Genomic DNA, 22,691 nt, shown 5'->3' with positions numbered 1-22,691 from the left:
TTTTTTTTTTTTTGAGACAGTGTCTTGCTCTGTTCCCTAGAATGGAGTACAGTGGCATGATCCGGACTCACTACAGCCTCGACTTCCTAGACTCAAACGATCCTCCGATCCTCTGTCCTTAAATCCCCACCTAGCTGAGACTATAGGCATGTGCTACCACGCCTGGCTAATTATTTTTGAATTTTAGTAGAGATGAGGTCTCACCATGTTGCTCGGGCTGGTCTCCAACTCCTGAACTGAAGTGATCTTCCCGCCTCAGCCTCTCAAAGTGTTGGGATGACAGGTGTGAGCTATCCCTGGCCAGAGGCTATCATTTAAAATACATTTATGTAAATGGGGTGAATCCATTTTAAACAAATAGTTTATATATAAAACCTAGAGCAGGAGTTCTCAACTGGGCACTAGTGGCGTTTTGGGCTGGATACTTCTCTGTTGTGGCGGTTGTCTGTGCATTGTAAGGTGTCTCGCAGCACCCCTGGCCGCCTCCATTCACTAGATGAGAGTAGCATCTTGGAGTTGTGACAACCAACAGTGTCTCCAGATATTGCAGGGTACCCACCCTGGAGGTGCAAAATCGCCTCCAGTTGAGAACCACTGATGTAAGGTGATCAAATTTAGACAAAATCGTATAGTTAGAAGCTAGAGGTATTTGGAGATCATAGAAATCCCATGTGTGTATGAAAATGGGTGAAGTTTGGGAAACTGTTCAGGCAAGCTTCCCTCCATTGTGAGGGCCACTTACTTTTTTTTTTTTTCTTTTTTAGATGGAGTTTTGCTCTTGTTGTCCAGGCTGGAGTGCAATGGTGTGATCTTGGCTCACTGCAACCTCAGCCTCCCAGGTTCAAGCTCTTCTCCTGCGTCAGCCTCCCGAGTAGCTGGGATTACAGGCATGCGCCACCACGCCCGGCTAATTTTGTAGTTTTAGTAGAGGTGGGGTTTCACCGTGTTGGTCAGATGGTCTCGATCTCCTGACCTCGTGATCCGCCTGCCTTGGCCTCCCAAAGTGGCGTGAGCCGCCATGCCTGGCCTGTGAGATCCACTTACTAATGTTCATGTGTGCGTCCTTTGCCACTGACATCAGTTCAGGAGTAAGGTGGAAGGAGGTGTCTTGAAAGAGATGCTCTCCAGCAGTGTTGCCCAGGAGAACTCTCAGCCATGATGGAATGTTCTGTGTCTGCACAGTCTAGTCTGTAGTTAGTGGTCACATGTAGCTATGGAGCACTCAGTGTGGCCAGGGAAAAGAAAGACTTGAATTATTTTAATTAATTGAAACTTAAAATAGCCACATGTGGTAGAAGCCGCCAAGGTGGACAACACAACTGTAAGGGAGTCAGAGTAGTGAGGACAGGATGATGAAATGCGGGCTTTAAGGTGTACACTGCACTCTTTAAACATTAGAATTGGGGCCAGGTATTGTGGCTCATGTCTGTAATCCCAGCACTTTGAGAAGCTGAGGTGGGAGGATTGCTCAAGCCCGGGAGTTGGAAACTAGCCTGGGTAACACAGTGAGACTGTCTCTACTAAAAAAAAAAAAAAAAAAAAAAATTATCCAGGCATGGTGGCACGCACCTGTAGTCCCAGCCACGTGGGAGGCTGAGGCAAGAAGATCACTTGAGCCTGGGGAGGAGGAGGCTGCACTGAGCCATGATGGTGCCACTGCACTCCTGCCTGGGCGACAGAGTGAGACCTTGTCTCAAAAAACAAAAACAACAACGTAAAACCCATTAGAATTGAAAACATATAAAACCAACAGGAATGTGTCTTTACACATGGCCCAGCCGTGTGGCAGAGAGAAATCTTTTTATTTATTTTTTTGAGATAGAGTTTTGCTCTTGTCGCCCAGGCTGAAGTGCAATGGTGCAATCTTGGCTCACTGCAACCTCCACCTTCTGGGTTTAAGCGATTCTTCTGCCTCAGTCTCCAGGGTAGCTGGGATTACAGGTGCCCACCACCACGCCTGGCTAATTTTTTTTTTTGAGATGGAGTCTTACTCTTGTTGCCCATGCTGGAGTACAATGGCACGATCTCAGCTCACCACAACCTCTGTCTCCTGGATTCAAGCAATTCTCCTGCCTCAGCCTTACAAGTAGCTTGAATTACAGGCATGCGCCACCACCCATCTAATTTTGTATTTTTAGTAGAGACAGGATTTCTTCATGTTGGTTAGGCTGATCTGGAACTCCCAACCTCAGGTGATCCACCCGCTTTGGCTTCCCAAAGTGCTGGGATTACAGGCGTGAGCCACCATGCCCAGCCTAATTTTTTGTATTTTTTGTAGAGACGGGGTTTCACTATGTTGGTCAGGCTGGTCTTGAACTCCTGACCTCAGGCGATCCACCCACCTTGGCCTCCCAAAGTGCTGGGAATACAAGCATGAACCACCGCGCCTGGCCTGCCAGACAGGAATCTTAAAAGATTTTAGGTAGCGGCTGACAGACTCCCAACTAAAATTGGTTTGAGTTGGCGGGGGCATGGTGACTCATACCTGTAACCCCAGCACTTTGGGAGGCTGAGGCGGGCAGATCCCTTAAGTCCAATGAGTTCGAGACCAGCCTGGGCTATATAGGGAGACCACTGACTCTGCAAAAAATTATAGAGTTAGCCAGGTGTGGTGGTGCATGCCTATAATCCCAGCTGTTCGGGAGGCTGAGGTGGGAGGATTGCTTGAGTCCAGGAGGTAGAGGCTCCAGAGAGCTATGATCTCGCCACTGCACTGCAGCCTGGGTGACAGAGTGAGACCCTGTCTCTAAATAAATAAATAACAATGAAACAAAGTAAACTGGCTTGAGCAAAGTAAAATACAACAAAAGCCATTTTATTGACTCTGAGACTGAAAGTCCAGGGATGGGTGAATCTTTGCACTCTCTCAAAGTTATCGGGAACTTCTTATCTCTGCTGTCCTCCTTGGGGGCTTCATTTTCAGGCCGACTAGTCCCTAAATGGGAACAGGGCGTCTGTCCCCTGCCCAGGCGTGTTTTCTGCTACCATAGCAACCCCAGGGAGAAGAGCACGTCTTTCCAAGTATTTCTAGCAAAATCCCAGCCAGGGGTTTCACTGTCCCTTCTCAAGCCATCATGTCCAGAACATCCAGGGCTCTCCCTGGCTAAGCCTGGAGTCTGCACTCATCATGCCTGAAATTCAGAGATGGGGTTGGGCTCAGCTAAACCCCGTGGAAAGAAGATGGAGGAAACTGACTTTTAAAACCATGATTAAAGAGTAAGTGTAGGTGAGGTCAGGAGATCGAAACCATCCTGGCTAACAAGGTGAAACCCCATCTCTACTGAAAAATAGAAAAAATTAGCTGGACGTGGTGGTGGGTGCCTGTTGTCCCAGCTACTAGGGAGGCTGAGGGAGGAGGAGGCGGAGCTTGCAGTGAGCCGAGACCATGCAGCCTGCACTCTAGTCTGGGAGACAGAGCAAGACTCCATCTCAAAAAGAAAAAAAAGAGCAAGTGTAGGATACAAGAGAACTCTGTATGGCAGCCTAGGACTGAGGGAGTAGACCTAAGAAAGGACGTACTTGGAAGGGGCCCCTCTCTGGGGCCAGGGTTCAGATCTGGTTGGGGACATTGAGGTCCAGGCTGTTCGATGGCAAGAAAGTTAGCGGGCTTGCAGGGCCAGAGCTGGTCTGCACCCATGGGGAAAGGGGGAAGCAGCCTTCCAAGTTGCTTGGACTCACCAGATGGGGCTGGTGAGTTATAGCTGGTGGTTCACACGTGTCCCTCCAGAGTGTTGCTCTGTCACCCAGGGTGGAGTACAGTGGTGCGATCTCAGCTCACTGCAACCTCTGCCTCCCAGGTTCAAGTGATTCTCTTGTCTCAGCCTCCCGAAAAGGTGGGACTCAGGCCTACAGGCACCTGCCACCACACCTGGTTAATTTTTGTAGTTTTAATGGAGGCGGGGTTTCTCCATGTTGGCCAGGCTGGTCTCGACCTCCTGACCTCAAGTGATCCGCCCACGTTGGCCTCCCAAAGTGCTGGGATTACAGGCGTGAGCCACTGCGCCCAGCCTCCCTCCAGCATTCTCTACTGAGAAAGCTTAACACTGGAGCTCTGAAAAGGAGAGAGGCATACACTTTGTTATTTATTTATTTATTATATTATTATTATTATTTTTTGAGATGGAGTCTCGCTCTGTCGCCCAGGCTGGTGTGCAGTGGCCCGATCTCCACTCACTGCAAGCTCCGCTTCCTGGGTTCATGCCATTCTCCTGCCTCAGCCTCCTGAGTAGCTGGGAATACAGGTGCCCACCTCCACGCCAGACTAATTTTTTGTATTTTTAGTAGAGATGGGGTTTCACCATGTTAGCCCGGATGGTCTCGATCTCCTGACCTTGTGATCCACCCGCCTCGGCCTCTCAAAGTGCTGGGATTACAGGCGTGAGCCATTGCACCCGGCCTGTTTTTTATTTATTTTAATTTAATTTTATTTTTTTGAGACAGAGTCTTGCTCTGTTGCCCAGACTGTAGTGCAGTGGTGTGATCTCTGCTCACTGCAACCTCCGCCTCCCTGGTCCAAAAGAGTCTTCTGCCTCAGCCTCCCTAGTAGCTGGGATTGCAGGTGTGTCATGTGCCACCATGTCCGGCTAACTTTTGTATTTTTAGTTGAGACAGGGTTTCACCACATTGGCAAGGCTGGTCGTGAACTCCTGACCTCAGGTGATCTGCTCACCTCGGCCTCCCAAAGTACTGGGATTACAGGCGTGAGTCACTGCGTCCGGCCGAGAGGCATACACTTTCAATGGGGCTTGTGCTGTCCTACAAGTAGGAGAGAGAGAACTGGAACTGAAGCTGGAGCTGCAGTCTGGGCCTTGGTTTGATCCTTGGCCTTTGGCCAGCACAGCCTAAGACCCTTAGTAGTGTGAGCACGAGCACGCTTCCCAAGTTGGGAGTGGGCAGTGTAGGCAAGTCGATGAATTTTGCTGCCGACACCCTTTGAGATCTTGGGCTCAACCTCTTTCGACTTTGCAAGGGTCTTGATCGCCTCAGCGTGTGCACTCATGGCCTTGGTGGTGTTGGCCTGCATCTTTTTCATGTCCTTCTTGTTGTACTTCTTGGCAAAGTGCATGTTCATCAACTTGGGGTTCACCCACTTAAGAAAGTCATGTCAGCTGGGCGCGGTGGCTCACCCCTGTAATCCCAGCACTTTGGGAGGCCGAGGCGGTGGATCACGAGGTCACGATACCGAGAAACATCCTGGCTAACATGGTGAAACCCCATCTCTACTAAAAAATTCAAAAAAATTAGCCAGGCGCGGTGGCGGGTACCTGTAGTCCCAGCTACTCGGGAGGCTGAGGCAGGAGAATGGCGTGAACCCGGGAGGTGGAACTTGCAGTGAGCCGAGATCGTGCCACTGCACTCCACCCTGGGCAACAGAGCGAGACTTTGTCTCAAAAAAACAAAAAACAAAAAAACAGCAAAAAAAAAAAAAAGAAAGTCATATCTTTGTGACTGGGATTTCTTTTTTTTTGTTTGTTTTTTAAAAATTTCCTCTAAAAAAAAAAAAAAAAAGAGACGGGATGCATGTGGACTGAGATTTCTTGATGCCATTTCTGTTCCATTTTCCGGACTGGTTGTGTGTAGCTGTATGTGGACTTGGGCATGTCTGCACCGGAACCCGCAGCTCCCGAAGTGCCTGGAACTAGAAGAGGACTTTATTCTTTTTTTTTTTTTTTTTTTTTGAGGCGGAGTCTCACTCTGTCGCCCGGACTAGAGTGCAGTGGCCAGATCTCAGCTCACTGCAAGCTCTGCCTCCTGGGTTTACGCCATTCTCCTGCCTCAGCCTCCCGAGTAGCTGGGACTACAGGCGCCCGCCACCTGGCCCGGCTAGTTTTTTTTGTATTTTTAGTAGAGATGGGGTTTCACCGTGTTAGCCAGGATGGTCTCGATCTCCTGACCTCGTGATCCGCCCGTCTCGGCCTCCCAAAGTGCTGGGATTACAGGCTTGAGCCACCGCGCCCGGCCGAGGACTTTATTCTTTAGAGAGGTATTGGGAATTTCATTTATGGCTTATCCCTGTTTATTTAACCAGTCTTCCTTTGATGAACCAGTGTTATGGTCTGAATGTATCCTTTCCCCGTAAATGTGATAGTTGTATAAAGTGGAGCATTCAGGAGGTGATTGGGTCATGAAGGCAGAATCCTCATGAATTCCGTTATAAAAGAGGCAGGAGGGGCTGAGTGCGGTGGCTCACACCTGTAATCTCAACACTTTGGAAGATGAGGTGGGCAGATCACTTGAGCCCAGGAATTTGAGACTAGACTGGGCTACGTGGTGAAATCCCGTCTCTCCAAAAAAATACAAAAATTAGCCAGGTGTGATTGTGCATGCCCGTAGTCCCAGCTACTTGGGAGGCTGAGAGGTGGGAGGATTGGTTGAGATCATGCCACTATACTCCATCCTGGGCAACAGAGAGAGACCCTATCTCAAGAAGAAAAAAAAAGAAAAAAAAGGCATGAGGGGCCAGGCACAGTGGTACAACTTGTAATCCCAGCACTTTGGGAGGCAAAGGTGGGAGGAGAGCTTGAGGCCGGGTGTTTGAGACCACCCTGGACACCATAGTGAGATCCTGACTCTACAAAATATTAAAAAATTAGCCAGGCATGGTGGCACATGCCTTTAGTCCCATATACTTGGGAGGCTAATGTAAGAGGATTGCTTGAGCCCAGGAGTTTGAGGCTGCAGTGAGCTGTGATTGTACCACTGTACTCCAGCCTGGGTAAGAGTGATTTTTTTTAATTAAAATAAATAAATAAATAAATAATAATTAAAAAAAAATAAAAGGCCGGGTGCGGTGGCTCATGCCTGTAATCCCAGCACTTTGGGAGGCCGAGGCAGGCGGATCATGAGGTCAGGAGTTAAAGACTAGCCTGACCAACATGGTAAAACCCCGTCTCTACTTAAAAAATACAAAAATTAGCCGAGCGTGGTGGCGCACGCCTATAGTCCCACCTCAGAAGGCTAAGGCAGGAGAATCGCTTGAACCCAGTAGGCAGAGGTTGCAGTGAGCAGAGATCTCGCATTCCAGCCTGAGCGACAGAGTTATTAGACTCCGTCTGGGGAAAAAAAAAAAATGGCATGAGGAATGGGCCTCACCAGGTACTGAATCTGCTGGTGTCTCCATCTGGGACTTTGCAGCCTCCAAAACTAGGAGCAGTACATTTCCGTTGTTTGTAAATTACATAGTCTAAGGTATTTTGTTATAGTAGCAGGAAGGGACTGAAACAAATGGTTAGATTTGTTTCCAGTCTCTTACTCCCACAGTGGAGTGAGTGACCTGTACTTTGTGCATATGCACAAAGATGATAGGCTAAGCAATTAATAAATAGCATATCTGGATAGCTTGATGTGTGGAAACTTCTGCTAAAACAAAACAGAACAAAAATTTTGTATAAACAGTCAACCTGACAGTTTGTGATTCTCTTAAATTCATTTTTCATCTTTCGTTGGAACCATGCAACTATGAAAACAGTCATTACTGGATTATTATAAGAGAGGGAGAGAAATCCTGGCTTAAAACATCCAGTAAGGTTTCTGCAAATACAATGATGTGTTTTCTGACAAATGAATCTTCCCTCCCTCCTTTCCTTCCCTTTTACTCTCATCCCTTTCCTCTCCCCCTCTCTCTTAGCTTCCTTCATTCATTCAAAATGTATTCAGTGAGTGTCCACTGATGGCCAGCATGGGCGATTTGCACTTGGGAACAGGAGTGGGGAGAGTGTTTGAACTCCTTGAGGCTTCTGTGTGTGTCTCTGGCTTTTGGACAACTTAGAAAGGGGCTAACAAGAATGAGTTACTAGAAGTGAAATGTCTTAGCAGAGCCACACACTCCACCATGAATGCCGGTTTACTGGAATGAGGATGCTATTTTTAAGAAAGAGCATTGTGTTTCATCATGGAAATTTTGAGCATCTGAGCAGGCAGCCTGCTGGCTCGCTCATCTTTAAGGTCCTGATGCACAGAGACCGTGTTTGCTCAGCTTTGTACCCCAGCACCCACCAGGACCTGCCCTGTGGGAAGAAGGGAAGAAGGAAGGTCTGGGTAGACGAGTAATATGTGAGTTGTTGGTCACCTCAGCTGGCAACATCCCAGGGGGCTGGCGGGGCTGGCAGGGCTGGGACCTTGTCTCAGCCTTTGAGTGCTGGGGCAGTGAGATGAGCAGTCCAGCGAGGGACGTTTTTGTTGCAGTTTTTCGGGAGCTGGCACTTCTCAGAATGCCTTATTTAATAAAGCTGTTCTGAAGGACAAGCTGCCCTTTTTGGGGTCCTCAGAGTAGCTTTGTTTTGCAAGAGCAGCCCAGATTCCTCAGTGTTCCTTTGCCTTGTGGGAGGGTGATGTGGGAGTGGGGTGCCGATGTTGGCACCAGTGTGCTGCCCCCTTGGGAAAACCAGGTTGGGGGCGCCCTTGGGGTCATTCTGCCAACAGCTGGTGGGCTGGCTTCTCTCCAGGTTATATCGAGCTCTGAGACATCATCTTTGTGCCTTGCTCCTCTCATGTGTTGCTGAAAAGGAAAGCTGGGGGTGGAGAGGAGATTCCCCCGCTTCCCCTTTTTCCTTTATATAGCCATCTTGCTGGAACCAGCAGCTGTGACAGCATGGGTTGGGGAAAAGACACTAGGCTTTGAAATAAGGCTGACACAGTTCAAGGCCAGACCCAGCTGTTCCTTACGTCTCTGCAGACTTGAGTGCTTTAACTGTTGCAAGCTGCCCCTTTTTTTTGTTTTTTTTTGGAGACGGAGTCTCCCTCTGTCACCCAGGCTGGAGTGCAGTGGCGTGATCTCGGCTCACTGCAACCTCCGCCTCCTGGGTTCAAGTGATTCTCCTGCCTCAGCCTCCTGGGTAGCTGGAATTAAGGCATGTACTACCACATCTGGCTAATTTTTGTATTTCTAGTTGACACGGGGTTTCACCATGTTGGCCAGGCTGGTCTCAAACTCCTGACCTCAGGTAATCTGCCTGCCTCGGCCTCCCAAAGTGCTGGGATTACAGACGTGAGCCACCTCGCTCGGCCCAAGCTTCTCTCTTATCTATGAAGCATAGATGTAATACTACTGCTTATTGTGATTTATTTATTTGTTTGTTTATTTGTTTATTTATTTATTTATTTATTTTTGAGACTGAGTCTTGCTGTCTCCCAGGCTGGAGTGCAGTGGCGCGATCTTGGCTCACTGCAAGCTCTGCCTCCCAGGTTCACGCCATTCTCCTGCCTCAGCCTCCTGAGTAGCTGGGACTACAGGCGCCCGCCACCACGCCTGGCTAATTTTTTTTTTGTATTTTTAGTAGAGACGGGGTTTCACTGTGTTAGCCAGGATGGTCTCGATCTCCTGACCTCGTGATCTGCCTGCCTCAGCCTCCCAAAGTGCTGAGATTACAGGTGTGAGCCACCGCACCTGACCCGATATGTTTATTTTCTTAAATCCTTTTATTCTAAAATAAAGCCTACCTTTAAAAAAAAATAATTTTTTTTTTTTTTTTGAGATGGAGTCTCGCTCTGTCACCCAGGCTAGAGTGTAGTGGCGATATCTTGGCTCACTGTAACCTCCACCTACTGGGTTCAAGTGATTGTCCTGCCTCAGCCTCCTGAGTAGCTGGGATTACAGGTGCCCGCCACCATGCCCACCTAATTTTTGTATTTTTGGTAGAGACGGGGTTTCACCATCTTGGTCAGGCTGATCTCGAACTCCTGACCTTGTGATCCGCCCGCCTCAGACTCCCAAAGTGCTGGGATTACATGTGTGAGCCACCGTGCCTGGTTAAAAAATTTAATTTTTAACAGAGATGAGTCTTACTTTGTTGCCCAGGCTGGTGTCAGTCTCCTAGACCCAAATGGTCCTCCCACCTCGGCCTCCCAAAATGTTGGGATTACAGGCATGAACCACCATGGCTGGCCGAATCCTACTTTTTGGAACACAGTCTTGTGCCACATACTAACGTATCAGCCAACCACAGACTACATTTTTTTTTTTTTTTTTTTTTTTTTTTGAGACGGAGTCTCACTCTATCGCCCAGGCTGGAGTGTGGTAGCGTGATCTCGGCTCACTGCAAGCTCTGCCTCCTGGGTTCACGCCATTCTCCTGCCTCAGATTCCCAAGTAGCTGGGACTACAGGTGCCTGCCACCACGCCTGGCTAATTTTTTGTATTTTTAGTAGAGACGGGGTTTCACCATGTTAGCCAGGATGGTCTCGATCTCCTGACCTTGTGATCCACCCGCCTCAGCCTCCCAAAGTGCTGGGATTACAGGCGTGAGCCACCGTGCCCGGCCCACAGAACACATATATAACCGTGTCCCCATTAGATTAGAATACTGTATTTTTACTGTGTTTAGATTGTTCAGCGACACAAGTACTTACCATTGTGCTACGACTGCCTGCCTTATTCAGTACAGTCTCATGCCGTACAGGTTAGTAGCTGAGGAGTAATAGGCTGTACCATTCAGCCTAGTGCGTAGCAGGTGATAGCATTCAGGTTGTGTAAGTCACTCTAGAATGTTCCCACAGTGCCGAAACGGCCTAATGCATTTCTTAGAACATATCCCTGTTGCTTAAAACTGCATGACTGTAAATAATTTGGGATTGGGGACAAAGTATCTTTTTATTTATTTATTTATTTTTTGAGACAAAGTCTCACTCTGTCGCCAGGCTAGAGTGCAGTGGTGCGATCTCAGCGATCTCAGCTCACTGCGACCTCTGCCTCTAGGTCTCAAGCGATTCTCCTCCCTCAGCCTTCTGAGTAGCTGGGATTACAGGCATGCGCCACGACGCCTGACTAATTTTTGTATTTTTGGTAGAGATGGGATTTCACCATGTTGTTGGCCAGGATGGTGTTGATCTCTTGACCTCATGATTCGCTCGCCTTGGCCTCCCAAAGTGCTGGGATTACAGGTGTGAGCCACCGCGCCTGGCCAGGACAAAGCATCTTTTATTTGGACCACAGCTTCTGCTTCTCTTTTCTTGTTTCACTGAAAGATGAAGCCTTAGATATAACTGTGGTCCCGAGCCAGAGAAGATGCTGTAGAGAAAAGCATTCTGAGAAGAGTGGGCAGACATGAGCACAGCCTCGATGTGTGGGCGTGGCCTTGATGCGTGGGTCTGTCTTTCCCACAGGTGCTGCGAGTGGCTGAGATGCTGCGGTGGAGGGGAGGCCAGGCCCCGCACTGTCTGGCTGGGGCACCCCGAGAAGAGGGACCAGAGGTATCCTCGAAATGTCATCAACAATCAGAAGTACAATTTCTTCACCTTTCTTCCTGGGGTATGTGCAGACAGGAATCGTGTTCTTTTCTTATTTCCATCACAAATACATGCGTTGGTACAGCTGTGATGTGATGTGATGTGATGTGATGTGATGTGATGTGATGTGATGTGATATTATGTTATGTTATATTATGTTATGTTATTTTTTAGAGTCTCATTCTGTCGCCCAGGCTGGAGTGCAGTGGCACAATCTTGGCTCACTGCAACCTCTGCCTCCTGAGTTCAAGCGATTTTCCTGCCTCAGCCTCCTGAGTAGCTGGGATTACAGGCGTGTGCCACCATGCCCAGCTAATTTTTGTATTTTTAGTAGAGATGGGGTTTCACCATGTTGGCCAGGCTGGTCTTGAACTCCTGACATCAGGTGATCCACCCACTTCAGCCTCCCAAAAGGCTGAGATTACAGGTGTGAGCCACCCTGCCTGCCGGTACAGTCTTAAAAGACTCAGTTCCCTGTGGCAGATGTCAGTGACTTTTCTGTGCCACCTTAGCCCCTGGTTGTTCATCTTCCCTGGGCTCAGCACTGGGTAGTGGCGGGGTTGGAGGTGGCGTGGGTGGAGAGGGCACCTGCCTCTGTCTTCAAGGCTGTGTGACCCCACCTGCTCAGTTAGAGTAACTTGACATGTATTTGGTGTGCTGAGCCTAAGAGTGAAAAAGGCATTCTGGGGACCTCGCATTATGACCAGAACAGCAGAAAAGAATATCAGCAGTGCTTAAATTTCCCTCCATCATGACACATGTAGTCAGTATTGGCAAGTTGGGAGATAATAGCTTAGAGGAGACAAAAATAAAGATGCATTTTAATCTTACCATCTATAGGCCGGGTGCGGTGGCTCAGCCTGTAATCCCAGCACTTTGGGAGGCTGAGGTGGGTGGATCACAAGGTCAGGAGTTTGAGACCAGCCTGGCCAAGATGGTGAAACCCCATCTCTACTAAAAATAAAAAATCAGCCGGGCGTGGTGGCACGCGCCTGTAGTCCCAGCTACTCAGGAACCTGAGGCAGGAGAACTGGGAGGTGGAGGTTGCAGTGAGCCGAGATTGTGTCACTGTACTCCAGCCTGGGTGACAAAGCGAGACTCCATCTCAAAAATAATAATAATAATAAATAATAATAACAATAAATAAAAAATCTTACCATCTATAGAGAGAATTTTCATTAATGTTTTTGCTAATGATAAATGTTTCTGGTGGCATAACACTTCCACATTAGCTTACACAAATCCATGGACATGTGCTCAGCAAACCTTCCCCCTAACATGCACACAAATTCAATATCTATTTTTATCCAGCACAGCCTCCAAACACACACCAGTTGACTTTGAGAAGCAGCAGTAGCTCTCAGCTCCAATGCAGAAAGGAACATAATGGCAGTGTTAGATATTGAGTGATAGTACAGAGGCACAAATCTATTTAGTTGGAATTTTTTTTTTTTAGAGACCTGATCTCACTGTCTTTTCTGGGCTGGAGTGCAGTGGCATGATCAGAGCTATTGCAGCCTCAGACTCCTGGGCTCAAGCCATGCTCCTCTCTCAGCCTCCCGAACAGCAGTTTGAATTTGTTTTTTTTTTTTTTTGAGATGGAGTCTCGCTCTGTCACCCAGGCTCGAGCGCAGTGACGCCATCTTGGCTCACTGCAGCCTCCACCTCACGGGTTCAAGCGATTCTCCTGCCTCAGCCTCCCAAGTAGCTGGGATCACAGACACCCACCACCACACCCGGTTGATTTTTTGTATTTTTAGTAGAGATGGGGTTTCACCATGTTGGCCAGGCTGGTCTCGAACTCCTGACCTCAGGTGATCCACCCACCTCGGCCTCCCAAAGTGCTAGGATTATAGGTGCGAGCCAACGTGCCCAGCCGTGAGTTTTTTTTTAAGGGTGATTTTGACTATATTCATTGCCAGTTTCCTCAGCTCCCCCCAACTCTCAGTACCTTAAGTGAGGAATAGGTTTATTCTCATTCATGGAAAGTCTGATGCAGACTGGGCCACATTCCTCCATCTCCTGGCTATGCCACCTGGAATATGTGGCCACCAAAGTCACCAGGTTGGCACAAGAGGCACCAATGGCTCTTAGCTGCCTTAGCCTCAGAGAGATGCAGTTCTTCATTACCTGCTGGCCCAAACTAGTCACGTGGTTTCAGTCTGACTCTCAGTTGCATGCCAATGGTCAGAACCACACTGCTCCCCAGGGGAGGATTCGACTGTGTTATTTTATGGAATAGAGGTCATATTGTGGACATAACCTTTTTTTTTTTTTTTTTTTTTGAGACAGAGTCTCCCTCTGTTGCCCAGCCTGGAGTACAATGGCACGATCTCGGCTCACTGCAACCTCCACCTCCTGGGTTCAAGTGATTCTCCTGCCTCAGCTTCCTGAGTAGCTGGGATGGCAGGCGTGTGCTACCATGCCCGGCTAATTTTTGTATTTTTTAGTAGAGACAGGGTTTCACGGTGTTGGCCGGGCTGGTCTTGAACTCCTGACCTCGTGATCTACCCGCCTCGGCTTCCCAAAGTGCTGGGATTACAGGCGTGAGCCACTGTGCATGGCCATGTAACTTTTTAAAAATAATTTTTTATTTTATCTTTTGAGATGGAGTTTCACTTTTTATTTTTTGAGATGGGGGACTCACTGTCACCCAGGTGGGAGTGCAGTGATGTGATCTCGGCTCTCTGTTTGCCTCCTGGGCTCAACTGATCTTCCCGTTTCAGCCTCCTCAGTGGCTGAGACTACAGGTGCATGCCACCACTCTTGACCAATATTTGTATTTTTTGTAGCGATGGGGTTTCACCATGTTGCCATGGCTGGTCTTGAACTCCTGAGCTCAAGCAGTCTGCCCACCTCAGTGGCTGACGCCTGTAATCCCAGCACTTTGGGAGGCTGAGGCGGGCAGATCATGAGGTCAGGAGATTGAGACCATCCTGGCTAACATGGTGAAACCCTGTCTCTACTAAAAATACAAAAAATTAGCCAGGCATGGTGGCTGGCGCCTGTAGTCCCAGCTACTTGGTTGGCTGAGGAGGAGAATGGCATGAACCCGGGAGGCGGAGCTTGCAGTGAGCCGAGATTGCACCACTGAACTCCAGCCTGGGCAACAGAGCAAGACTCTGTCTCAAAAAAAACCCAAACAAAACAAAACAAAAACACAGTCTGGATGCAGGACTCAGGTCTATAATCCCAACACTTTGGGAGGCTGAAGTGGGAGGATCGCTTGAGCCCAGGAGTTCAGACCAGCCTGGGCAACATAGGGAGACCCTGTCTCTACAAATAACAAAGAATTTAGCTGGGCATGGTGGTGCATGCTTGTGGTTTCAGTTACTTGGGAGGCTGTGACAGGAGGATTGCCTGAGCCCAGGAGTTTGAGGCTTCAGTGAGCTACGATCACTCCACTGGATGCCAGCCTGGGTGACAGAGTGAGACCTGGTCTCAAAAAACAAAACCAAACCCTAAAACACACTTAACATAGTTGATGCCCCGTGTGCCCCTCCATGTTAGATTTTACCCCTTCCCCAGGAAGTAACTGCTCTTCTGAGTTTGGTGTTTACAATTTCCATGTATATCATTATTTACTCTTTCTTTTACAAAAGATACTTTTATTATCCATGTGTGTTTTTCCAAACAACATATGGAAGTGTTTAAGCTCTATGTGAAAAGTATCGTGTAAATTGTATCCTTATTCAGGAATTTTTTTTTTTTTTTTTTTTTGAGACGGAGTCTTGCTCTGTTCCCCAGGCTGGAGTGCAGTGGCGCGATCTTGGCTCACTGCAAGCTCCGCCTCCTGGGATCACGCCATTCTCCTGCCTCAGCCTCCTGAGTAGCTGGGACTACAGGCGCCCGCCATGGCGCCTGGCTAATTTTTTTTTTTTTTGTATTTTTAGTAGAGACGAGGTTTCACCGTGGTCTCGATCTCCTGACCTTGTGATCCGCCCGCCTTGGCCTCCCAAAGTGCTGGGATTACAGGTGTGAGCCACCACGCCTGGCCTTTTTTTTTTTTTGAGACAGAATTTCACTCTTGTTGCCCAGGCTGGAGTGCAGTCGCGTGATCTTGGCTCACCACAACTTCCGCCTCCTGGGTTCAAGCAATTCTCCTGCCTCAGCCTCCTGAGTAGCTGGGATTATAGGTGCCCACCCCCACGACTAGCTAATTTTTGTATTTTTAGTAGGGACAGGGTTTCACCGTGTTGGTCAGGCTGGTCTCGAACTCCTGACCTCAGGTGATCCGCCTGCCTCGGCCTCCCAAAGTTCTGGGATTATAGGTGTGAGCCGCCACGCCTAGCTGCAGGAATGTTTTTAAATATTAGTTTCCCACAGTGTTCCCGATTTCATCAGACAAGCCCTGAGTGTCTTTCTCTGTTGTCTCCCTCCATTCCAGGTGCTGTTCAACCAGTTCAAATACTTTTTCAACCTCTATTTCTTACTTCTTGCCTGCTCTCAGTTTGTTCCCGAAATGAGACTTGGCGCACTCTATACCTACTGGGTTCCCCTGGTAAGTTAATCGGCATTGTTTGTTCAGTAACCTTAGAGGCTTGGAAACAGAAAGTTCTTTGTTTCTCTCACTGAGGTATCTGGAATGGGATGGTGGCCTTGTAAGGGAGAGGATGCCCTCAGGCCAACACATTGTGAGTCTCTGAGACTTTAATGTTGAGGCTCCATTTCATGTACCACCTGGATCAAACTATAGCAAAGCCTGTGCCATTCATTCATTCGTTTAGCTGTTTGGTCTTGCATTATCTCAACAAGGATTTATGGCATGCTTATTGTATATGGCACAAGTCTAGACTCTGGGAACACAGTGGCAAATGAGAAAGACAGATCCCCTGTCCTCATGGATTGTATCACAGTTTGAGCATCCCAAATCCAAAATCCCAAATGCTCTAAAATCTGGCCAGGTGCAGGGGCTCATGCCTGTAGTCCCAGCACTTTGGGAGGCCGAGTCGGGCGTATTGCCTGAGGCCAGGAGTTCGAGACCAGCCTGGGCAACATGGTGAAACCCATCTCTACTAAAAATATAAAAAATTAGCGGGGTGTGGTGGCACGCGCCTGTAGTCCCAGCTACTTGGGAGGCTGAGGCAGGAGAATCGCTTGAATCCGGGAGGCAGAGGTTGCAGCAAGTTGACATCATGCCACTGCACTCCAGCCTGAGTGATGGAGGGAGACCTGTCTCAAAACAAAAACAAAAACAAACAAAAAATTCCAAATAAATAAAAATAGTGCTCCAAAATCTAAAACTTGTTGAGCACTAACATGGGACTCAAAGGAAATGCTCACTGGAGCATTGTGGATTTTAGATTTTCGGATTTGAGATGCTCAACTGGTGAGGATGGCACGGATGTTCCCGTCTGAAAACATCTGCAATCTCAAACACTTCAGCTCCCAAACATTCTGCATCAGGGATGCTCACCTTGTGTTTGGATTGTTCTCTGAGATCACATTTTCTTTTTATCCAATGTAGAGTATTTGAGTGGGAGGGGTTGGAAAAGTAGCAGAATCTGTGCTTTTGTGCATATGATGTGTGGCAGAACCAAGTAGCCCCTCTATTCCTTCCCTCGCCTCCTTTTCTTTCTCCCTTGCTTTGGCAGATGGTGGTAGCGTACCTGCTGTGTGCCAGGCCCTGTGCTGGGTTCTGGGGGTGCAGCAATGAACAGAGTAGACAAATACTTCTGCCCTGTAGGGCTGATGTTCAGAGAGCACAGACAATAAACCAAGAAACGGAATTGTTACAAATTGTGAAAAGTGCTCTGAAGGTAACATAATAAGGTCATAGGACAGATGGGGTATCCCAGGTACATTTAGTATTTTTTGCATGAATGAAGATGAAGGGTAGGAGGTGTGAAGGGGCAGCTTTAGCCTGTGTGGCTGTGAAAGGCCTCCTGAAAAGTGATGGGAAGGAGGAGCATATTCCAGGGGGCAGCAATGCAAAGGCCCTGCAGCAGACATGTGCTTAGAGCATTTGAGAAACAGAAAGAGGTCCAACGTAACTGAGCTGTGGAGAGGGCAGAATGGATACCCTTTTTTCTCCAAACTGAGATATTATGAAATGCAGTTGCTGTTTATATTCTCAACAAGTGGGACCTGGGGGAACACTTGGATTCTCTGTTCATAAATCTCATTAACATTTTTATTTTTATGTATTTATTTATTTTTGAGATGGAGTTTCGCTCTTGTTGCCTAGGCTGGAGTGCAATGGCGCAATCTCAGCTCACCACAACCTCTGCCTCCAGGGTTCAAGCAATTGTCCTGCCTCAGCCTCCTGAGTAGCTAGGATTACAGGCGCCCGCCACTGTGCCCAGCTAATTTTTGTGGAGACAGGGTTTCACTCTGTTGGCCAGGCTGGTCTCAAACTACTGACCTCAGGCTATCCACCCACCTTGGCCACCGAAAGTGCTGGGATTACAGGTGTGAGACACTGCGCTTGGCTCTATTTTTATTTTTAATTAAAGAATTTGCTTTTAGGCTGGGTGCGGTGGCTCACACCTGTAATTCCAGCATTTTGGGAGGCCGAGACGGGTGGATCACAAGGTCAAGAGATCGAGACATCTCTTGGCCAACATGACGAAACCCTGTGCACTGCACTCCAGCCTGGTCAATGGAACGAGACTCCATCTCAAAAAAAAAAAAAAGAATTTGCTTTTAGAGACAGGGTCTCATTTTGTCTTGCCCAGGCTGTAGTGCAGAGTACAATCATAGCTCACTGCAGCCTTGAATTCCTGTGCTAAAGGAATCCTCCTGCCTCAGCCCCCTGTGTGGCTGGGAGTACAGGTGCATGCCACTATACATGGATAATTTTTTTAAATTCATTTTTTCCCCATAGGTTATTGGGGTACATACAGGTGGTATGTTGTTACATGAATAAGTTCTTTAGTGGTGATTTGTGAGATTTTGGTGCACTCATTACCCGAGCAGTATACACTGCGTCCTGTTTGTGGTGTTTTATCCCTTGTCCCCCTCCCACTCCTTCCCCCAAGTCCCCAAAATCCATTGCATCATTCTTATGCCTTTGTGTCCTCATAGCTTAGCTCCCACATACTAGCTCCCACATATTAGTGAGAACATATGATGTTTGGTTTTCCATTCCTGAGTTACTTCACTTGGAATAATAGTCTCCAGTCTCATCCAGGTCTCCAGTCTCATCCAGGTCACTGCAAAGGCCGTTAATTCATTCCTTTTTGTGGCTGAGTAGTAGTCCATTGAATATATATACCACAGTTTCTTTATCCATTTGTCAATTGATAGGCATTTGGGTTGGTTCCATGATTTTGCAATTGTGAATTGTGCCGCTATAAACATGCGTGTACAAGTATCTTTTTCATATAATGACTACTTTTCCTCTGGGTAGAACCCGGTAGTGGGATTGCTGGGTCAAATGGTAGTTCTACTTTTAGTTCTTTAAGGAATCTCCACACTGTTTTCCATAGTGGTTGTATTTACATTCCCACCAGCAGTGTAGAAGTGTTCCCTGTTCACCGCATCCACACCAACATCTACTGTTTTTTGATTTTTAGATTATGGCATTCTTGCAGGAGGGAGGTGGTATCGCATTGTGGTTTTGATTTGCATTTCCCTGATCATTAATGATGTTGAACATTTTTCATATGTTTGTTGACCATTTGTATATCTTTTGAAAATTGTCTATGCATGTCCTTAGTTCACTCCTTGATGGGATTGTTTTTTTCTTACTGATTTGTTTGAGTTAATTGTAGATTCTGGATATTAGTCCTTTGTCAGATGTGAAGATTTTCTCCCACTCTGTGGGTTATCTGTTTACCCTGCTGACTGTTCCTCTTACCATGTAAAAGCTCTTTAGTTAAGTCCCAACTATTTATCTTCGTTTTTATTACATTTGCTTTTGGGTTCTTGGTCGTGAAATCCTTGCCTAAGCCAATGTCTAGAAGGGTTTTTCCAATGTTATCTTCTAGAATTTTTATAGTTTCAGGACTTAGATTTTAAGTCCTTAATTCATCTTGAGTCGATTTTTTGTATAAGATGAGAGATGAGGATCCAGTTTCATTCTCTTATATGTGGCTAGCCGGTTGTCCCAGCACCATTTGTAGAAAAGGGTGTCCTTTTCCCCACTTTATATTTTTGTTTGTTTTGTTGAAGAGCAGTCAGCTGTAAGTATTTGGGTTTATTTCTGGGTTCTCTATTCTGTTCCATTGGTCTGTGTGCCTATTTTTATACCAGTACCATGCTGTTTTGGTGACTATGGCCTTATTGTATAGTTTGAAATCAGGTAGTGTAATGCCTCCAGACTTGTTCTTTTTGCTTAGTCTTGCTTTCACTATGCAGGCTCTTTTTTGGTTCCGTGTGAGTTTTAGAATTGTTTTTTCTTTCTTCTTCTTCTTCTTCTTCTTTTTTTTGAGACCAAGTCTCGCTCTGTCATCCAGGCTGGAGTGCAGTGGCGTGATCTTGGCTCACTGCAAGCTCCGCCTCCTGGGTTCACGCCATTTTCCTGCCTCAGCCTCCCGAGTAGCTGGGACTACAGGTGCTGCCACCACGCCTGGCTAATTTTTTTTTTATTTTTAGTAGAGACGGGGTTTCACCTGTGTTAGCCAGGATGGTCTCGATCTCCTGACCTTGTGATCCACCCACCCTGGCCTCCCAAAGTGCTGGGATTACAGGCGTGAGCCTCTGTGCCCAGCCCAAGAATTGTTTTTTTCTAATTCTGTGAAGAATGATGCTCTTGGCTAATTTTTAAGTTTTATGTAGAGACGGGATCTCATTATGTTGCACAGACTCATCTCCAACTCCTGGGCTCAGGAATCCACCTACCTTGGCCTTCCAAGGTGCTAGGATTACAGATGTGAGCTGACGCACCCAACTTACTAAATTTTTTTGACTAAGAGAAAGTTGTAAACATAAAAAAGATTTAGGCTTTCCTTAAAGAAACAAAAACAATAAACCTTTTTGATGTTGGCAGCAGGTGTGGGATGATAAAGATTTGGTGTAGAGGCGCTTGTGGAGCGGAGGAAGCCAGATGCTCAGGGACCAGGGAGTAGGTGTGCATATGCCGTACGTGCCATGTTATCAGACAAGCGATGCCAGCAGCTCTTGCCCTGAGAAGAGGAAGGGAGGTCATTTTTTCCACACAAACAATGCAGGTGCTTCTGGAATGACAAGAATAGTTCTTTCCTGCTCTGACGCATTTTGGGGTGAAGTAGCATTCTGAGAGCTAGAGAGGCCCTTCATCCAAGCATCCTTTCCCTTCTGATAACAGACATTCCTGCCTGTGTCAGGTGGCATGCTTAACCAAGTGCCAGGTGGTGCCTGTGCCTTTGGCCTCCCAAAGTGCTGGGATTACAGGTGTGAGCGCTCGACTCAAGCCACATCTATTGAATTATCTCTTAAAAGCCGGATCCTGCCATCCTCTCTGCCACCCACTCCTCCAAAGCTGCTCCTGTTCACTGTTCTTTTTTCAAATGGAAAAAGATCGCATGATATTGGAGAAATATTTAAAGCACCAAAAACCAAAAATGAAAACAAAAACAAAAAAACGCACACACATAGGGTGATGAAAATAACCTGTGTAGCTACTACCCTAAAATACCCCATTTATGATTCTGGTGTGTTTCCTTCCAGTGCCTTCTTGGCTTACGCATGTATTTTATGTACACTATAACATACCTTACATTAAACCGTATGTATTTTGCAGATGCATGTTTTATAGATTTGGGATCCCAAGGTGTCCTCGAAGGCAGCGATGTATCTCCCCGTCTCCCTGCCTTTTATATCTCAAGCGTGATGTGCAGTCTGGTCTCTGCCCCCTCCTGTTATCCATTGCCCAGGCTGCAGTACAGTAGAATCCCACATTGAGCAGTTCCTGGGGATACAGACATGAGCAGCCCTACAGCCTCATTTACACTATAATTGGCATCCATGTTGGCAGGAGACCTTAGCCATGTTTGGCATACATTTTTCCTTTTCTTTTTTTTTCTTTTCCTTTCTTTTCCTTCCTTTCTTCCTTTTTTTCTCTCTTTCTTTATTTTTTTTGAGACAGAGTCTGGCTCTGTCGCCCAGGCTGCAGTGCAGTGGCCGGATCTCAGCTCACTGCAAGCCCCGCCTCCCGGGTTCATGCCATTCTCCTGCCTGAGCCTCCTGAGTAGCTGGGACTACAGGCGCCCGCCACCTCGTCCGGCTAGTTTTTTGTATTTTTTGGTAGAGATGGGGTTTCACCGTGTTAGCCAGGATGGTCTCGATCTCCTGACCTCGTGATCCGCCCACCTCGGCCTCCCAAAGTGCTGGGATTACAGGCTTGAGCCACCGCGCCCGGCCCTCTCTTTCTTTCTTTCTCGCAATGGCGTGATCTTGGCTCACTGCAGCCTCCACCTCCCGGGTTCAAGTGATTCTCCTGCCTCAGCTCCCCAAGTAGCTGGGATTACAGGCATGTGCCACCATGCCCGGCTAAGTTCTTTATTTTTAGTGGATACGGGGTTTCACCATGTTTACCAGGCTGATCTTGAACTCCTGACCTCGTGATCTGCCTGCCTCAGACTCCCAAAGTGCTGCGATTAAGGGAATGAACCACCACACCCGGCAGTTATTATTTTTTAAAAATTTATTTCCGGCTGGGTGCGGTGGCTCACACCTGTAATCCCAGCACTTTGGGAGGCTGAGGCGGGCGGATCATGAGGTCAGGAGATTGAGACCATCCTGGCTAACATGATAAAACCCCATCTCTACTGAAAATACAAAAAAAAATTAGCCGGGCATGGTGGCAGCAGCCTGTAGTCCCAGCTGCTCGAGAGGGTGAGGCAGGAGAATGGTGTAAACCCGGGAGGCGGAGCTTGCAGTGAGCAGAGATTGCGCCACTGCACTGCAGCCTGGGCGACGAGAGACTCTGTTTCAAAAAAAAAAAAAAAAAAATTTCCACTGAGGCCTTCTCTGCCCCTACTCCCACCTCTGCTGTCTCCTAATTGACTGGCCTGTTTTCCCTTTGACTGTAGCTTAAGATAGAAGCCAGGCAGGTTAATAACTTGATTCTAGGTTTTGGCAGTTGGTCTCCACATTGTAGGCCCTTTTGTAGTCAGCTTTTCCTGTGATGGCTAAGTTGGGGGATATTCGTCTTGTATTTCTGCCTCTCTTTCTAAGAACTACAGAAGAAAGGGTTTGGGGTGAAAAACAAATTGGCATCTACTTCTAGGTGAACATAGCTGATTTCCTTAATAGATTTTTATGTAGAGTGAATTTTCAGTTCTGGCTAGAACACATTTTGAAATGTCTTCTAACCACTCCGAAAGTTGCCTCATTTCAAACCCAGCTCTTAAGTCCAGTGGTTCTGAATGAGGGCTGCGGAGCCAAGTGGTTGGGTTTAGCTCTTTTTTTTTTTTTTTTTTTGAGACAGTCTTGCTCTGTCGCCCAGGCTGGAGTGCAGTGGCGAGATCTCAGCTCACTGTAACTTCCTCCTTTTAGGTTCAAGCGATTCTCCTGCCTCAGCCTTGCGAGGAGCTGGGATTACAG

The 22,691-nt window shown here is 47.5% G+C and overlaps 1 protein-coding gene across 3 annotated transcripts in view; it reads left to right on the top strand.

Annotated features, from left to right (window-relative positions):
• Positions 1–22,691, top strand: part of ATP9A (ATPase phospholipid transporting 9A (putative)) — a 173,052-nt gene that overhangs the window by 22,567 nt on the left and 127,794 nt on the right. For all 3 annotated transcript variants that reach the window (XR_004052706.1, XM_030915035.1, XM_030915036.1), the window contains exons 2-3: positions 11,100–11,244; positions 15,610–15,723. Coding sequence is in view for 2 of the 3 variants with exons in the window: in XM_030915035.1 (XP_030770895.1) it covers positions 11,100–11,244; positions 15,610–15,723 (259 nt within the window). In the remaining variant the exon portion in view is untranslated. The remainder of the gene's footprint in view (positions 1–11,099; positions 11,245–15,609; positions 15,724–22,691) is intronic.

The sequence above is a fragment of the Rhinopithecus roxellana genome, chromosome 13, assembly GCF_007565055.1.
Source record: "Rhinopithecus roxellana isolate Shanxi Qingling chromosome 13, ASM756505v1, whole genome shotgun sequence".
NCBI lineage: Eukaryota > Metazoa > Chordata > Mammalia > Primates > Cercopithecidae > Rhinopithecus > Rhinopithecus roxellana.
Note: the sequence above shows the minus strand (reverse complement) of the source record. Positions and strands in the feature narration are given on the sequence as shown.